This window comes from Cervus elaphus, chromosome 25 (assembly GCF_910594005.1).
Source record: "Cervus elaphus chromosome 25, mCerEla1.1, whole genome shotgun sequence".
Taxonomy (NCBI): domain Eukaryota; kingdom Metazoa; phylum Chordata; class Mammalia; order Artiodactyla; family Cervidae; genus Cervus; species Cervus elaphus.
In genome coordinates, this window is record NC_057839.1 from 5420127 (window position 1) to 5439361 (window position 19235).

Genomic DNA, 19235 nt, shown 5'->3' on the forward strand with positions numbered 1-19235 from the left:
AAATATTAAAGGGAGTTTTATAAAAGGAAGATAGATATCATGTGAAAAAGTAATAAATGACATGATTCGTAAGCCAGCAGTGCAGAAAACTGAAAACTCACCCAGTCTAAAGCAAAGATTGCCCCCACAGTTTGAGGAAATGGTGGTACCAAGTGTCCCTGGAGGTAGGATGAAGGAGAGAAGTTCAAACAAGGAGGATCGGCTGCAAGTCTGTGTAAGAAGCAGCCTGACTCTGAGCAGCTGGGTCACTGAATGTTCATTCTGTAAAGAGGATGGAACAGCAGGTATCTGGACTGGGAGACACCAGGCAAAATCGAAAGAAGTGGTCTCACTCAAAAAGAGGTTTCAGTCAAAGTATGCATCCTGAAAAACAAACAAGCAAACAAACAAAATGAAGTATGCATCCTGGAACCTGACAGACCCAGCACTTTCGCCCCACTCAGCTTCTGCAGTGCTGGCAGCCAGGCCTTGACCCTTCAGACAAGAGATCAGAAAAGTCCTGTCTGTGTAATCTGACCAGCCCAGACCAGCCCAGAAGAAAGAACTGTGTGTATTGATACCTGAGCTTCTCATACTAGCTCCCCAGTCAGATCACCCTGCAGTGAAGCTTCCAGACCACCAGTCCTCCTCCCATGCCCCGTGTTGGCGGCCAGCCTTTGAGTTACCCACACTAAAATGTGATCATATCACCCCTGGTTAAAGAGAACTGAGGAAGAGCTCTGGGCTTCCCGGGTGACACTAGAATGGAAATTGGTTACAGTTTACCAAACATTTTAAACTGCTAAATATGAATGTCAAAGTGTTAGACAGCCGTGTCCAGCTGTTTGCAACCCCATGGACTGTAGCCCACCAGGCTCCTCTGTCCATGAGATTCTTCAGGGAAGAATCCTGGAGTGGGTGGCCATTCCCTTTTCCAGGGGATCTTCCCGACCCCGGGATCAAACCTGGGTCCCCTGCATTGCAGGTGGATTCTTTACTGTCTGAGCCACAGGGGAGCCCATGCTAAGTATGGATCAAAGCAAAACTACACGCACTACGGCTGGCTGAGAAGGAGGAATGGGAGGGACGCAAGGGCCTAATGGGGGAGAGACAGCAATCACAGTGCGATCCTTGTCTCATATGGTGGAGAACTTGCAGATAGCACCAAAAGGAAGAAAACGTTTGTTTAAAAAAGGGGTAATGCACGCATGTTTTTGGCAACACAGTCATAAATACCAAAATAACAACTTCAGCAGCTAAGAGAAGTAAAGAAGTTCCCCTGGTGAGGAGAACATCAGGCACTGCTTTTTGTTGTTTTGTTTTTCTAATGAACCTTGGAGAATATTTTTAAACTACATACATTTGTAACTTTGATAAAAATAAAGAAATTTATGTCACTGTCATTAAGTAGTCAGCATCAGAGTCTTCAAACAGTTAAAAATGTCAGCTACGGGGACTTGCCCTGGTGTTCCAGTGGCTAAGGCTCCCAGTGCGGGGACCCGGGTTCCGTCCCTGCTCAGGGCGCTGGATCCCCCGTGCTGCAACCAAGAGCTCACATGCCACAACCAAAGATCCTGCGTGCTGCAACGCAGACTGAGGATCACACGTGTGGTGCCTGCATCAGTCACAGTCGTGTCTGACTCTGTGCAACCCCATGGACTGTAGCCCACCAGGATCTTCTGTCCACGGAATTCCCCAGGCAAGAATCCTGGAGTGGGTTTGCCATTTTCCTCCTCCAGGGGGTCGTCCCAGGGATTGAACCCGTGGCTCCTGTTCTCCTGCATTGCAGCAGATTCTTTACTGCTGAGCCTTCAGGGAGGCCCCTGATTAAGACACGGTGCAGCGTGTCTTAATAAATATCTGTTATTTATGAATTTATAAATAAAATTACATATATATAAAATTTATAAATAAAATTTATTGATAAAATTTATATATATAATTTGTAAATAAACTATAAATTTATAAAATTTATAAATATGTATAACTTATAAATAAAATTATATATAATTTATAAAAATTATAAATAAAATTTATAAATATATTTATAACAGATAAGTAAATAAATATCTGTTAATATCATCTTATGCAATTAGATAGCAAGTGTCAGAGTTTCACTTGATAAACTAGGGTACAAGCTGAACAATGAAAGAGCTGATTTAAAAGTATTTAGGATTATTGATTTTTTTTTTTTGTGGGAGAACACATGCTTGTAGAAACTTATCCTTACATATAAGACAAAATCCTACAAATCAGTAGAACCTTTAGCAAATTAGCAAAAAGCAAAAAACAAAACTCACATTTGGTTATTTTTCTACAAGTTAACCTTCATCTGCATAGAGCTGTAATATTTCTGGTTTCTAATCAGTTGTGGATGGTTCAGTTAAGTTCAGTGCAGGTCAGTTAAGTTCAGTTCAGGCAACGGGCTGTGCTCAGTTTGGTTCAGTTCAGTTGCTCAGTCGTGTCTGACTCTTTGCGACCCCATGGACTGTAGCACTCCAGGCCTCCCTGTCCATCACCAACTCCCAGAGTTTACTCAAACTCAAGTCCATTTAGTCGGTGATGCCATCCAGCCATCTCATCCTCTGTCATTCCCTTCTCCTCCTGCCTTCAATCTTTCCCAGCAGCGGGTCTTTTCCAATGAGTCAGTTCTTTGCATCAGATGGCCAAAGTACTGGAGATTTAGCTTCAGCATCAGTCCTTCCAAAGATTATTCAGGACTGATCTCCTTTACGATGGACTGGACTCTCAAGAGTCTTCTCCAACACCACAGTTCAAAAGTATCAATTCTTCAGTGCTCAGTTTTCTTTATAGTCCAACTCTCATATCCATACATGACCACTGGAAAAACCAAAGCTTTGACTAGACGCACCTTTGTTGGCAAAGTAATGTCTGCTTTTTAATATGCTGTCTAGGTTGGTCATAGCTTTTCTTCCAAGGAGCAAGCATCTTTTAATTTCATGGCTGCAGTCACCATCTGCAGTGCTTTTGGAGCCCCCCAAAATAAAGTCTGTCATTGTTCCCACTGTTTCCCCATCTATTTGCTGTGAAGTGATGGGACCGGATGCCATGATATGGATGCTAATCAAACAAAACTACATTTCCTGAGAGTGTTAAGAGGACTGCTCCCCTCTTTTCCAATATGGGCTTGTCAGAAATGTTGTATTTAAAAAACATGCATCCTCATTTTGCTTTATTTCCAAGTTTCGGATATTTTCCCTAGACACTTGCCATAAATAAGCTTTAACTTTAAAAGTAAACCCTAAAAACAAAAGAATATTACTAAGTTCTCACTAGATGCTGCTGTGAACTGTCTGCTCTTTGTTAAAAAAAAACTTACCCTCTTTGTTAAAAAAGGAATCTTGCATGAACCAGAGGGGTGTTAAAGACATATTAGCACTAAAGAAAGATTTTTCTACTTGGTGTTATCAAAAGGGTTAACATAACCCTCTCTAATATTTGAAAAACTTCAAAAATTTGAAAGAAGGGGATACCTTTCACACAGTCGTATTCAAAGTTAGGAAATGCTGTGTCTGTGTATTCCTACTTAAAATTGTCTCATATATGCTGTGCCCTATCACAGTGCTGGAAACACTGTGGGAAAGCAATAGTTTTGAATCTCATTCCGCAGAGTCCTTGGGCTGACATCAGGACTAGGATGAGCCAGGAAGACAGGGGTGCTCCTCCACCCCCATCTGAGCTCTCCTTTCATTATGCGATATAGTAGGTTTAAGCATAACATTTCATTTAAAGAAAGGACTCCAAGCTCCTTCCAGATCTCACAGCTTATGATTATTAAAAGAAAAAAAAAAAGGTCACTACAATTTGCAGTGTGTTTAGGTTGGAAGGATTAATTTCTTTGCCAGGGCCATAATAGGAAGACTGACTTTGTCGTTTCAATTACAAGCCACCGTTTAGTTCGAGCCTGTAAGACACATTCCTAGAGGTTCCCTCCTCTTGCCTGGCAGCAGAGCAATTAACGGCAGGTGATTTGTGGCTGCGTTTTTACTGCTTAGCGCAGGTTTATCATCTTGAAAGTTTTCCATTTGCATATATGCTATACATTCTTTGGGTGACATTTCGATATCATTCAGAGTTTAGATTGCGCATTGCCTTGTACTGCACTTTCTGCTACGTGATGGGAATCTGTAAGCCGAGCCAGCATGCTGCTGCAGACCCAGGAGAGTGGGAGTTGCAGCCACCACTCTCTGAAGGTTTACTGCGTGTTGACCCTTAGTACTTCTTATATATAAGAACTAAAAAAACTATGTAACTAAAAAAACTGAAATGCAAACAGGAAAAGTAATTCACCCCAGGTCTCCTGGCTCAGATAAGCAGAACTGAGATTCAAACCCAAATCTGTCTGATCCCAAAACACTCTGCTATACAACTTCCCCTATTGGGAGCTTTCAGAGTGAAATGAATTGAATTTGACAGTTTTCTACTTTTAAATACCAAACTTCCTGAGCAGTCTAATTGATGCTCTTTGGATTAAGAAAAATGGCTATTTAAAAGAAGCAGGGGGCAGGAGGGCAAGAGAAAAGGGTTTTATTATCTGTATTGGTAAAGGAAGAGATGTAATCCTAGAAAAAAATAACATCAAATGGAAACTATCATATAAATTTGCAATGGGCTTAAGTTGATGAAATGGCAAAGGAATACAGAGAAGATAAGGGAGTTATGAAAAAAAAGCACTGAAGATTTCTTTAAAGGGAAAGAAAAGATTAGAAGTCACCGAGGGCAGTTGGAAACTGGCTCAACTGAAGGCAGAATCTGTCCATTTTGAGGTATGGAAGAGGCTAACCAGGTTTCCAAAGTAACAACCAGAGATCTGTGTCCATGTTCCAGCCAGTCTGGGTGAGATTGGATGAGGGGAAGGTTCTGCAGCCAAACTTCTGGGTTTGAATCCTTTTTCCTTGACTTTCTAGTTGGGTATCTCTGGACAAATTATTTGACCTCTCTGGCTTCAGTTTCCTTATCTGAACAGTGGAGATCATAACATCATCCATCTCGTTGTGAGAGGAACTAAAGTGTTTAGCAGTGTGCCAGGATTTAGTAAGCTGTGAGCATCATGCTCACATGGTGCAAGAAATAGGAGGTTGTAAACCAGTAAAAAGGCTTGAAGAAACAAAGGGGAAGGAAATCAGGAGAAACGTTCACCTGTAGCCAAGAAGTAAAGGGAGATGTTCTCTTGCCCACTCCTGAGCATCAGGAGGAAAATGTCAGATGTGGGGAAAGGCAGGGTAATGGGGGAGCTCAAGCCTAGCCAGAGACTGAGGTCTGGCTGAACTTAATGGAGTCTGAGAGTTGTTTCTGTAAAATACATGCTCTGGTGGCCGCTCTGGTGGCAGAGGTTCTTGAAGTTAGCTCCACGGGGCTGGGGAATCGGGGATTAGCCAGCGTGTAGAAGTGAGTGTAGGGCAGAGAGAGAAAGCAAGCTCTGGGTTATTCATCTTTGAGTGCCAAGAGTCACTGAAGGCACACGGGGAGGGAAGGGCATTTTTCAGTAAGCACTTCTTGTTTTCTCATTCTCTCTTTCACAACTGTGAACCTTTCTTCCATTCATTCGTTACATTAAGAGATAACCACAGATGGAGAAACATACCGTGTTCATGGATTGGAAGAATCAATATTGTCAAAATGGCTATTCTACCCAAAGCAGTCTATAGATTCAATGCAATCCCTATCAAGCTACCAACGGTATTTTTCACAGAACTAGAACAAATAATTTCACAATTTGTATGGAAATACAAAAAACCTCGAATAGCCAAAGTAATCTTGAGAAAGAAGAATGGAACTGGAGGAATCAACCTGCCTGACTTCAGACTCTACTACAAAGCCACAGTCATCAAGACAGTATGGTACTGGCACAAAGACAGAAATATAGATCAATGGAACAGAATAGAAAGCCCAGAGATAAATCCACGAACCTATGGACACCTTATCTTTGACAAAGGAGGCAAGGATATACAATGGAAAAGAGACAACCTCTTTAACAAGTGGTGCTGGGAAAACTGGTCAACCACTTGTAAAAGAATGAAACTAGAACACTTTCTAACACCATACACAAAAATAAACTCAAAATGGATTAAAGATCTAAATGTAAGACCAGAAACTATAAAACTCCTAGAGGAGAACATAGGCAAAACACTCTCCGACATAAATCACAGCAAGATCCTCTATGACCCACCTCCCAGAATATTGGAAATAAAAGCAAAACTAAACAAATGGGACCTAATGAAACTTAAAAGCTTTTGCACTACAAAGGAAACTATAAGCAAGGTGAAAAGACAGCCCTCAGATTGGGAGAAAATAATAGTAAATGAAGCAACAGACAAAGGATTAATCTCAAAAATATACAAGCAACTCCTGCAGCTCAATTCCAGAAAAATAAATGACCCAATCAAAAAATGGGCCAAAGAACTAAACAGACATTTCTCCAAAGAAGACATACAGATGGCTAACAAACACATGAAAAGATGCTCAACATCACTCATTATCAGAGAAATGCAAATCAAAACCACAATGAGGTACCATTACACGCCAGTCAGGATGGCTGCTATCCAAAAGTCTACAAGCAATAAATGCTGGAGAGGGTGTGGAGAAAAGGGAACCCTCTTACACTGTTGGTGGGAATGCAAACTAGTACAGCCGCTATGGAAAACAGTGTGGAGATTTCTTAAAAAACTGGAAATAGAACTGCCATATGACCCAGCAATCCCACTTCTGGGCATACACACTGAGGAAACCAGATCTGAAAGAGACACGTGCACCCCAATGTTCATAGCAGCACTGTTTATAATAGCCAGGACATGGAAGCAACCTAGATGCCCATCAGCAGATGAATGGATAAGGAAGCTGTGGTACATATACACCATGGAATATTATTCAGCCATTAAAAAGAATTCATTTGAACCAGTCCTAATGAGATGGATGAAGCTGGAGCCCATTATACAGAGTGAAGTAAGCCAGAAAGATAAAGAACATTACAGCATACTAACACATATATATGGAATTTAGAAAGGTGATAACGATAACCCTATATGCAAAACAGAAAAAGAGACACAGAAATACAGAACAGACTTTTGAACTCTGTGGGAGAATGTGAGGGTGGGATATTTCAAAAGAACAGCATGTATACTATCTATGGTGAAACAGATCACCAGCCCAGGTGGGATGCATGAGACAAGTGCTCTGGCCTGGTGCACTGGGAAGACCCAGAGGAATCGGGTGGAGAGGGAGGTGGGAGGGGGGATCGGGATTGGGAATACATGTAAATCCATGGCTGATTCATATCAATGTATGACAAAACCCACTGGAAAAAATAAATAAATAAAATAAAAAAAAAATAAAAATAAAAAAAAAAAGAGATAAACCACAGTTACGCTGGATGCAGCAACGATATGTAAGGTGCTTTATGAATGAGTGAGTGGTCATCTGCTTTTTCAGCCACCATTTCTTTATCACTTTCTCCATGTCAGGCTACTGTTAGGGCCTGGAGTCACAGGATGTTCCCAAATCCAGGCCTTCATTTCTAGCACTTCACCGTGTGTGTCGTGGTTCTCAGCCATCAGACTAACCCACAGGCAGTTCAGAAATCCTTGATGTCCAGGATTTATCTTGACCTACAGTTTTTCCTGCAGTGGAATTAGGCAAGTGAGTTTTTCCAGAATTGGCATTTTTCACTTTTATGTTCACATCAACCTTGAAAGACTGGTTAGAAAACCTTTCATGATTTATAAATAAGGAACCTGAAGCTCAGAAAGGTTAAGATGATAAGTGAGGTCACACAGCAGGTGAGGGCAAAGTTGGAACTCAGGTCCAGAGCTACTGAGTTTACGATCCCACAGCCTTTCCACTTGGCCACGACTACTCTCCCAAGTATACATGAATGAAACTCTGTGCCTTAAGTCTATGCTGATAAAGGGATCTGAGGACATAGGCAAACATACATAAAACACTTCCCTACCATAACATGTGCTCAAAAACCATCAGCAAGTCCTCCCCAAGGTTCAGGGACTTGTATTTAAAGTGGCAGAACCCTATGAATGTTACAACCTGGCTCATTGAAACTCTCGCTGTTTGCAGATGACATGATCCTCTACATAGAAAACCCTAAAGACTCTACCAGAAAATTACTAGAGCTAATCAACGACTATAGTAAAGTTGCAGGATATAAAATTAACACACAGAAATTCCTTGCATTCCTATACACTAACAATGAGAAAACAGAAAGAGAAATTAAGGAAACTATACCATTTACCATTGTCGACTTCTTTCATCCAAAGTGGATAAAGCACTTTAAACTGCACAAGCTCTCCCACAGTTATGGTTTTCATTACCTACCCCAGCCCCAGCTACAGAAACACTGCCTTCTTTTATTTGTCTCTCCAGCCTAGAGGTAACAGTGGCTGCCTCCTATTGCTAATCCCTCAGTTACCTTCTTTGGTGTCTCAGCTTTTTCATCACCTGTATAACCAGTTTCCTGCATTAGATTCCCTCTTATTCCAGGTTAGATCCTGTTACACGGGTGAAGAAACCAAGGTTCAGAGAAGTTAGGTAACTCACCCAATATAATAATTCTCGACGGGGTTAGTACTCTGAACCATCAATTTCTGATTCCAGAGTTTAAGTTCTTGATCGCTGACTATTGTTTAGGGTGGTTAGTGAGGCTCCTGGTGCCTCAAGCAGATGGTAATGGCAGGGGAGTTTGGTGGCGATGCTGGTGCTGTGGCTGACGGTGCTGGTGGCGGTGGACCTGGCGATCACCGTTTCACCACTGCCGTGTGTCCTCTGGGAGAGGTGTGCGGCGTTCATACAGTGCCCTGGTTGTCACACAGATGTCTCTGTGTTACAGGCCTTCACCTACCACCACATCCAAGAAATCATGGTCCAGCTGCTTCGCACGGTGAACCGGACAGTCATCACGATGGGGCGGGATCATATTCTGATTGTGAGTAGATCTTTTCCTCTTGTCAAACATTTCAAACTGTTTGGGGTCAAGGAATGACTTTTCTGGAACATCGGTCATGTGAAATGCCCAGCAACAATTGCTGCTTTGTTTCGGATTGTGGAGGTCAGACATTTGCTGTGTGGGCTGGGAGAATGTGGGAGTTAACTCGAACTGCTCAGATAAAAGCAGACCTAGGACGTGTCTGCCAGGGTGAACGCAGCAGGTGAGTGGGGCCTCTCAGTGTCAGCGTCCTCCTCTACAAAGGGTGGAAAGTTCTGTCACCAGAGCGAAGATTGTGTAGGTAAGGCATGGCCAACTGTCCCTCCTTTGCTCATTCTCACGGTGGTCTTCCATCTCACGCAGAATAAAACCCAAACCACTGCTAGAGCTTGAAACTCCCTCTCCCCCTTGATGGTTCCTTTATGTGTTTCTCCCACACATAAAACATTATTCCACTTGCTAGTCCCTCTGCTTGGCCTATCTCTTTCTTGCTTATGCCCTGATGTTAATCAAGTCTTGGCTTAGGTGCCACCTTATCAGAGAGACTTTCCTGCCCTGAATGCTCTGTCCACAGTATCCAGCACTTGTCCATCTGCTTTCTATTTCTACACCTTACTTCTTCATGTTTCTTAGTTCGGTTCAGTTCAGCCGCTCAGTCATGTCCAACTCTTTGTGACCCCATGGACTGCAGCACGCCAGACTTCCCTGTCCATCACCAACCCCCAGAGCTTACTCAAACTCATGTCCATCGAGTCGGTGATGCCATCCAACCATCTCATCCTCTGTCGTCCCCTTCTCCTCCTGCCTTCAATCTTTCCCAGCATCAGGGTCTTTTCCAATGAGTCCATTCTTCGCATCAGGTGGCCAAAGTATTGGAGTTTCAGCTTCAGCATCAGTCCTTCCAATGAATATTCAGGACTGATTTCCTTTAGGATTGACTGGCTTAATCTCCTTGCAGTCCAAGGGACTCTTTTAGTACTTATCACTATATAAGTGATATATATCTGTATGTGTGTGTGTGTGTGTGTGTATTCTTTAATTTCTTTGCTTATTGGCTGGCTCTCCTTGTAATAATATGAGCTGAAGAATGAAAAGATCTTTGTCTGTTTTGTTCATTTGTATCTTCAGACCCTACAGCAGTGCCTGGAATATAGTAGGTACTTGATAAATACTTGTTGAGTGAATGAATGAGTGAAGGAAAAAATGAAATGTACCAGGCAGGAACTCTAAAGTTTAATGGAGACAAGTACTACTCAGCTTTGATTTATTAAAACTATGTGGTGCTGGGGTCCAGCCTCAGCAGGATCCAGGGGTACCCTCAGGATGAACGGCGTCGGGGAGAAAAAGAGAGAGAGAGAGAGACCAGACTGGGGGTGTGCAGCAGAGTCTGGCAAATCTTTATTTTTTACCGTAGCTTTTATTTTCTAAGTTAGTACATTTTTAAGGGGAAGACAGTTTAATATTACATCAGCTTATCCTTCAAGAAACCAGGGTGTTTTCTGCATACTTCTTTGTGAGAGTCTTGTACATTATCTTCTGGCCTTGGGGCCTATTGACATTTTATTACCTAGGTGAATGCAAAGCTGTTTTCCATAATCTGTTCTTTAATGAACACAAAGGTCAGTCCTTTTGCAGAAGTTACCAGTTAAATTTATCGAAAAGGTTTACCACACAAAGACTCTGCAGCTCTGGTGAGGCAGCCCCTGTTTAGCATTCCTGGTTAAAATTAACAATTTTAAACTCTTATTTTTCTAAATCTTTAACTATAACCACTTCTGGAATAATATTTTTGTGTTCTCTAATAGGGCTTCCTCACCCCCGAAGGGCTCTGTACCTATTAGGGCCTTTATGTGATCAGGTTCTTTATGCTGTTCATGATTAAGGTGTTGTGAGCAGTCATGTGCATTAGTATGCATTTGCCAAGCAGGCTATAATGCCAGCAAAGGGGCCTAAATTGAAACACTCCTTTCATCCTGGATAATCTTATAGGATACCACCATCCGGGGGACATATTGATTAAAGTTCTAAGTTGATTCTATTTGGAGAGAGATCGGGGAAGGCCTTCTACCCGTGTCACAGAAATTAGGGAGTAGTCTAATATAGCAAGTGTCAGAAAGACAGAGATCATCTTTAAGGTGAGCGCCAGGGCAGCTTTTCAAAATCCCTGAAGTCCTGATCTGTCTTGCTTGTCAAGTATTTTCCTCATGACCTTGCCACGGGTAGGATCTCGTGTGCCGGCTCCCGGCAATGTGGGATTAGTTATACAGCTGTCAGAACTCCCAACTTCTCGAGGGAAGCTTAAAATTCCCATACTTTATGTGAAATTTCCTGATGTTTAACTGTTGGCAGCTGCTTAAAAATATTTATAAACATTTTATGATCCCCGAACATCTGGATCCAGCTTTCAGAAAGCCAGTCTGAGATCTCTACTTTAAAACAGTACGGTGTGAGCAGGTTTGGGGGTGTTGACTATCGATAACTACAGCCTTGCTTCGTGGATACAGAGCATGTGGTGCTGAGGGTGCTGGGCACGTATTTGAGCCCCACTTAGAGGCAGCTGAGTGTCACAGTCTTCTTCCTCCCCACTCAGTCCTGTCAGCTCACATGGGTGCTCGGGCCCTTACTGCGCAATATGTACAGTTAAAGGAGTGTGACATCCATGGAGGGCGCCAGCAGGGCCCAGGCGCTCCTGCCTTCTGACGCAGAGAGCCATGTGAATCATTCTCTGCCGTCTGTCCACCCTTCCACCTTTAAAGCATCACCATTAGTTTTTATTCAGTTACAAGTTTCCATATCTGTGGTTCCCGTAATGCACCTTACATAAGCTTTTTATGACCTCCCTAATCTTTATTCCTTCTCTTTGGAGCCAGACCTAAAGACGATCAACAGTCCCTTTGGCTCATTCCATATATAGCAGGCTCTTACCTCTCAGTCTCTTTTTTAGAGCAGTGAGTCTCTAAAACAGTGCCTGGATCGTAGAAAGCACCAAATAATTGGTGTCTATTATTATTTGCTTCCCATTTGGTGCAGTGTGTCTCTGTCCCTGCACATTAGCAGCATAGTCAGGCGGGCCGAGTCTGGCCCCATTCCATGCTGAGACTTTTATTTGGTGCTGTGTCCTGGTTGCTTGCCCTGCCAATGCACACTGCTCCCTGCTGGTCTGTTAATGTTTGCCAGGACACTCCCCTGCCCTAGAATGTTGGGTGGCTCCCTACTGTCTACCAAATTAAGGTATAAATGCACTAGTCTGGCCATTCGCAGCTTCTGTGATCTGGCCATAACCAAAATTTTCAGCCTTCTCATCTACTTTTATCCATCCACAGTATCTAGCCAAAATGGATATCAGTATATTGCCCCAACTGCATCCTGGTGCGCTACAGTCCTTGGGGTCACAAGGAGTCAGACACAGCTGAGCAACTGAACTGAACTGAACTGATGTTACCCAAGCGCGCCTAGCTTGTTCACTTTCATGCTGCTTTCTTTGTCTGGAATTTCTTTGTGTGCCATCTTAATCTGTTGAAATTCTACCTAGTCTTCTAGGTCCAGCACAAACTGACTCCCTGTAAAGCTGCCCGAACCTCATCAACCTGGTTGAGATCTCCCCATTCTTCTAAATCACACAGTTCTCTCATCTTTTTTTTTTTAACAACTTCATTAAGATATAATTTACATACCATTAAATTTAACCATTATAAGTATTCAGTTTGATGAGCTTTTATAATGCATACAGTTGTGCAACTATAACCATAATTTAGTTTAAAATACTTTTTTCACCCCCAAAAGTTCTGTTTGCAGTGACTCTGCAGCCCACCCCTACCGCTTTACCCCTACCCTAGCTAGATCAGCAACCACTAATCTATTTTCTGTCTCTATAGATTTGCCTTTGCTGGAAATTTCATATAGCTGAAATCATACAGTCGGAGGCCCTTTGTATCTGGCTTCTTTTTGTGAATAGTTTTTTTGAGGTTCATCCATATTTTAGGGTTATTTCAGTATGAATTCCTTTTAATTGCTGAAAAGTATTACACTGTATGAATATATTGCATTTTGTTTATTCATTTTCAGTTGACAGATATTAAATTGTTTATGATTTTTGGCTATTGTGAATAATGTTGCTGTGAACATTTATGTGTAAATTTTGTGTGAACAAACTCCAATTTCTCTTGGGTAGAAATGTAGGAGTGGAATTGCTGGGGCCTACGGGAAGTATATGTCTAACTTTATAAAACACTGCCAAGTTCTTTTCCCTAATGTTTTTGCCATTTTACTTTCCCATCAGCAATATATGGGTGTTCTGTGTTTGCCTACATCCTCACCAACACTTGATATTGTCAATCCTTTGGGTTATAACAGTTCTAGTGGCATCTCATTGTGGTTTTCATCTGTATTTATCTAGTGACTATTGGTCCTGAGCATCTCTTCCTTTGCTCTGCCTGTTTGGTTTTGTTTTGAAGTCATGTTCATCTGTGAAGTTGACATCTATAGTTCTTCTCTTATACCATAAGACTTGAGACTTGGGCCTATCTGTCAAACGGGGGTAATAACAGGCCTTTTTCCTAGAGTTGCTGTGACAGTTAAATGTAGTAATACATGAGAAGCATTTGGACATGTGTTTCTTCTACATAGTATTTGTTTGTTTATTCACTCAGTATTTTCTGAGAGCCTCTTATATACTCAGCACAAAGGCTCAGAAATGAGTCTGGGCCTGCAGGAAAACCATGCCCTCCAATGGGATACCTCTCAAGTACCTCACACTCACTGTATCCCAAACCCAGCTCATCACGAACTCCCTGGAGTCTCGTGCACGCTCCCAGCATTCACCATCTCAGCATCTCTGGGAACTGACCTCCTAGAACTGAGGCACTGCCCTTGACCCCTCCCTCTCTCCGCTGCCACTTCTAACCACTCACTAAGTCCTGCGTTTTCAGCACCTCTGACCTCAGTCCCTCCCCACCCTACTCCGCACTTGGCTCTCAGCGCCCCTAGTGACACACTCAGTCATCAGGCTTGCCACACTTAGTCATTTACAAGGAGGTTTTCTGATTTCTGTGTTCATGACCCCTGCATTCCATGGACTGCCTTGAGGACAGGGACCACATTTAACTTATCCTTTTTATCCTCACCTAGCAGGGTAGCTGGTTTACTATGGGTGCTCAGTAAATGTTTGTTGAGCAAAGGAATGAATGAAATACTCCTTGAAAGTGTGGTGCTATAGCATACCTTTATATTTTTGTATATGCTTTTCTCTCAATTTAGATTGCCTTTCCTTTTTCAGGGAACACTTTTTCTGAATACCAGGAACCCACATTTCAGGAAGTGTGGGTAGAGTGTAATGAATTGCCTGTTCAGACTTCCCCTGCCCTGCCCAGGCCTGATGCTGGGCTTCCCTGGTAAAGAATCCGCCTGCAGTCCGGGTTCGATCCCTGGGTTGGGAAGATCCCCTGGAGAAGGGAAAGGCTACCCATTCCAGTATTCTGGCCTGGAGAATTCCATGGACAAAGGGTCCATGCGAAGAGTCGGACATGACTGAGAGACTTTCACTTCACTTCACTCCGGCCTGGTGCTCAGAGCCTTGCAGAAGTTCAGGGTTGCAAGTTGTGTCATTAGTCTCAATGGCCCTTGGGCTTGCTGCTGTAATTACAGTGATGAGAGTGCTGAGCAGGGGGCCCTAGAGGTGTGTAGCCAGCACACCTCACTAGAACAGGGGTGTGCCTAAACTTGTTGTTGTTTAGATGCTAAGTCCCATCTGACTCTTTTGCAGCCCCATGGACTGTAGCCCACCAGGCTCTTCTGTCCATGGAATCTCCCAGGCAAGAATTCTGGAGTGGATTGCCATATTCTTCTTCAGGGGCCTGAGCTAGAAGAAAGAAATAAACAGGTTTTTCCTAAGATTTAGCTTCATTTTCATAAAAATGGGCCTTTCCAGCAATTCTTAGAACACTCTCATCCAAATTAAAGAAACTTATGTTGGAAAGTAATTAATCAGAGGTCAGGGGTCTCTGTTTTAGCACTGAAGGCCCAATTTAAATTCAAATTGAAATTTGACAAGGAGACGAGATTGTCATTCCAACCATCACTTTAAATTTTCCAGATATGATTTTTATTGGCTAGTTTCCATTACTTGGGAATATTAAACAATCAATATTTATGACAGAAACCAGAAGCATCTAGTTCTGAAATCCCAAGAGGCCCAACTGGGGGTAGGCTGAGTTGCTCTTGTGTCACTAGGTGGGATTAAATAATGACTTTTTTTCTTATTTGTAGGAGTAGAAATGTTGCAATAAAAGGTGTTAGCTATTAAAATTATAGAAACCCTAGCTAGGATGGGTTGATTCTCTTGTGCAGCACATTGTAATTATCATTTGCTGGAAATAGCCACTCCTGATTTTTCTCTGTAGACCATCTGCCTGAACAATGAAATGTTGATGGTAACAAATGAGCAAAAGGAAATTTTTACAAAAAGAAAAACAAATTTTTACATGGCTGCTTCTCTCTCTTCCTCCTCTTTGCCAGAGTCTAATCTGTCAGATAAATGTTTATTTACTTAAATGACCAAAGATTTTGACTTTGATGCTGAGAAAGGCAGCATGGTTTGGTAGAAAGGACCTTTTGGATAAGGGAGAGTTGGAGAAAGTTTCCACAGTCTAGACCTTGAACAATGAGCTGTATTATTTTTTGAGATCTTTGTCATATATCTAAGTTTCCTAATTTGGCCAATGCCCATCCTCTTTCTCTCGAAAGAGAGAAACCTGCCTTCTGAGGCCCTGAGTCAGGGACAGAAAATAGATTTCACTTTATGTGCCAGCTCTGGTGGGTTGGCAATGGCTGCCTGTTGTACTGTGTTGAAAAAAATTCTCAGGCTACATCTTGGCTCAGTGGGAAGAAGTGCTGAATTGATTAGTGATGTCTGTTATAAGCATGAGATTAGAGAACAGCAATGTATACAAGATTCTTGCAAATATATGTATTGACTGAAGTAACTGGTGTTTTCTGGCCCAATCCAAAAGCTCCTTTATAACCAATATTCCCTTTCACATATTCTTAGCTCTTTAAGAAGGTTGTAGTATAAGAGCAGACATGCAGTGGAAAAAGCCAGTAATCCAAGAGCGTGCATTTTTACCAGGGAATGGTTTCTATGTGCTGCAGTCATATTTTATCCAGTGTAAGATGCACCGTGATTTTATGATCTCATTAGAAAGAGATCTTGCTACCGATTAAACGGCAGCAAGGTGGTTTATTATTGCACTGATTGTAATCTTCAAAGATTGCTAAAATATAAAGAAAGTTTGGCTGAAAATCCCTATTGTGTGATGGAGTTCATTTTTGAGGCTCACAGGTAAGTGTCATCCTCTCCCATTGGTCAGGAGAATAGACTGACTGAGCTTCCAAAGATGGAAGCATCATAGTTAAAAGTCACATGGCTAGTAGCAGGATGGGATGTGAACCCAGGGACCACTGACATCAGACCATGTGTACCTTGTGTTGTCTCCCAGGTCTCGAAGTGTGGGGGGAATGTCCAGGTTCACCTACACAGGTGAGGGGGCATCAGGGAACCCCTCTCTGGCTGATGACTGCTGACTGCTCTAGAAAAGGCTGTGCCCAGCCTCTGGCCTCCCATGGCTGAGGATGGACAATCCCACAGAGAGAATCAGGAATCCTGAGCACCACCAGAAGTTCTTAGAAGGGAAATGATCTGGTAATTTTGTCAAAATTAGGATCTAGCTTTATTTTAGGTAGTTAAAATAAGCCTCTTGGGGATATATTTTGGACCTAATTACCCCAGTTTTTGCAGAGGAGTCTATTGAGTGATTAAATACAGGTAAATGCAGTTGAGATGAGGCTAGCTCCAGAATTTCAGAGCAATTTATTCAAAAAGGGGAAAAAAAGAGTGGAAAACATTCCTCAAAAAGCACCTGAGTCGTCAGAGAGCCAGGGTTTCAAAGCTCTGACTTCGCTTTCCAAATGACAAATGGCCCACCTGCTTGATTACTCTCTGCCACCTCTGAGCCCCGCGACTCAGGCGGCCTGAGCAGGGGCAGGCGACAGTGCCAGCCCCACTCACACTCAAGCCCGTCCCGCGGAGAGCTCGTCTGAGGGCAGTCCAGGGCCTGAGGAGGTGGGGGCCTCGACCGGAAGTGGTCAGTTGACTCTTGACCTTCACTTGGTGAGTTAACACTTCATTAAAAAATGATGTGTATACTAAAGCTCTCATTTATTGAGAAAACATCAGTGTTCCAGGCAGAAAGTTAAGTCACCATATGTTTCACCTCACTTGATCTGCATCAGGTACTCATATATTACAAATGAAATAACAAACATAGAAAGGTTATATAACTTGCCTGTAACCACACAGTTTATTTGTTGGAAGAGCTAGAATTTGAACCCAACGGGTACCATTGCTAGAGTCCCTGATCTTAAATAGAATATACTTAAATATTACTTAAATTACTTAAATAGAATATACTTAAATACTCCTTAAATTGCTATTTAGGCATCAAATATTCTAAAGGTCCTAATGAGCACCTTAAACCCAGCTGCTTTTCTGCCTAGACCGTGGAACCTAATCGGATGACCTGTGTGGTAACTTTTAGAAAGCTATAAGATGGCATAAAATATTGGTGGTTTTATGATGGCAATGATATCTTTAGGATCAAGCTGTTCAATTCTGGTGACTGAACCATAAAACCTGTGAAATCAGAAAAATTTTCTGTTTATTTGAATGTTGGTGCTTATGAAATAGCAGTTCTTACAGAAGACAGCGCAGAATGGAGACAAGGAGATTCTAAAGGGCTTTGGGAGGACGGAGAGTCTTCTCCTTCCACATAGAGCTCTTCTCCGTATTCTGTGTATTCTAGTCTAAAGACCTCTCAAACGGAAGCGCTTGTCTCTACCAGTGGTGCCACCGGCCTGGGTCTGGCCATGACCGCCTCTCACTGCTGCCATCGCTACAGCTTCTAATAAGACACACTCCCTCCTTTCTCGTTCTGTTCCAGCTCTTCACACTGTGGCCAGCTTGGTCTTCTAACGCAGCACTTTTCTGGGAGATAAAGCGCCGTTGGCCCCACAGTCTCCCAGGATGAAGGCCCAGCTGCTCAGCATGGCTCTCGGGCACCCCGTGTAGGCCTCGCCTTTCCCCAATGCCCCTTAGCTCCCACACTTGTGCCAGCTCAAGGAGACTGCTCTGTTGCCCCCAGAATGCTCCTTTCCCCTTCTGCATTCCCCTGAAGGCCATTCCCTTTGTCTAGAGCAGCAGCTTCCAAACTTTTTGGCACCATGGACCAGGTTCCTAGAAAAGAGTTTTTCCGTGAATGAGGGGGAAGTATGGTTTCAGGATGTTTCAAGCACATTACATCTATTATGCACTTTATTTCTACTATTATTACATCAGCTCCACCTCAGATTATTAGGCGTTAGATCCTAGAGGTTGGGGACCCCTGGTCTAGAAGAATCCCTCCGAATTTTCTTCTCAAGACAAGATCTTCGACCATGCCAACTCCTCTTCCTCCTTCAGGTCTTGACCCAGATTCCACTCAACCAAGTTGAGATCCCTCCACTCTCTTCAACCTCGTGTATTCTTCATACTGTCATGAGAACATCTTTCCTAGCAACTGCAGGACAATGCCTGCCTTCATCACTTTGGCATCTCTAGGACACACTGTTTCCTGGCATACAGGATGATCTCAATGAATACCTGCTGAAGGAATGAAAGATTCCTGCTATCTATTTTATTTACATACCACACATCATTTTTTTCTCTTAGCATGTGTTATTTGCATTACCCTTATACAAGTGTTACTACTGTTACTTTTGTGACTTGATTAAACTAGGAAAATAAGGAAGAAAAATAATTGTTATTGAATAACTGGACCAAATGGAAAGGAAATGTTTATGTGTGTGTGTGTTAGAGGGAGATCTGGTTAAGAAAGGGAAAAAAAAGTATAAAGAGACCTGAATTTCCATTTGGTAACCAAAAGATGGCACCATGAGTGGGGGATGGCTTGGCTGCTGCTTGGTAGGGTAATGTGGATGGGGTTTGTATCCAGTGGGTGGGCAAGCCTTGCTTTAATAATCAGGATTTTGCTAATTTCATATCAATGAGTACTTGGCCTAAAATACATACGCAAAAGGTGAATTAGGGTCTCAACTACCTAGGAACCCATAGTGTATGTGGGCAGACATCAGTTACCCAGGTAGATATGATAAAGTTGGGTCTAGTTCTTCAATGACATGAAAACTTTGACCAGGTGAAGGCAAGGGATTATAAGAAGGAGCAGCATCTCTTGCCTTACGTCCATCTCCTGGC

The 19235-nt window shown here is 42.6% G+C and overlaps 1 protein-coding gene across 2 annotated transcripts in view; it reads left to right on the top strand.

The window, feature by feature from the left end:
* The window catches only part of DOCK2 (dedicator of cytokinesis 2), a 484628-nt gene that overhangs the window by 219318 nt on the left and 246075 nt on the right, over nucleotides 1-19235 (top strand). For both annotated transcript variants that reach the window (XM_043887430.1, XM_043887429.1), the window contains exon 27: nucleotides 8837-8932. In XM_043887430.1, coding sequence (XP_043743365.1) covers nucleotides 8837-8932 — 96 coding nt within the window. The remainder of the gene's footprint in view (nucleotides 1-8836; nucleotides 8933-19235) is intronic.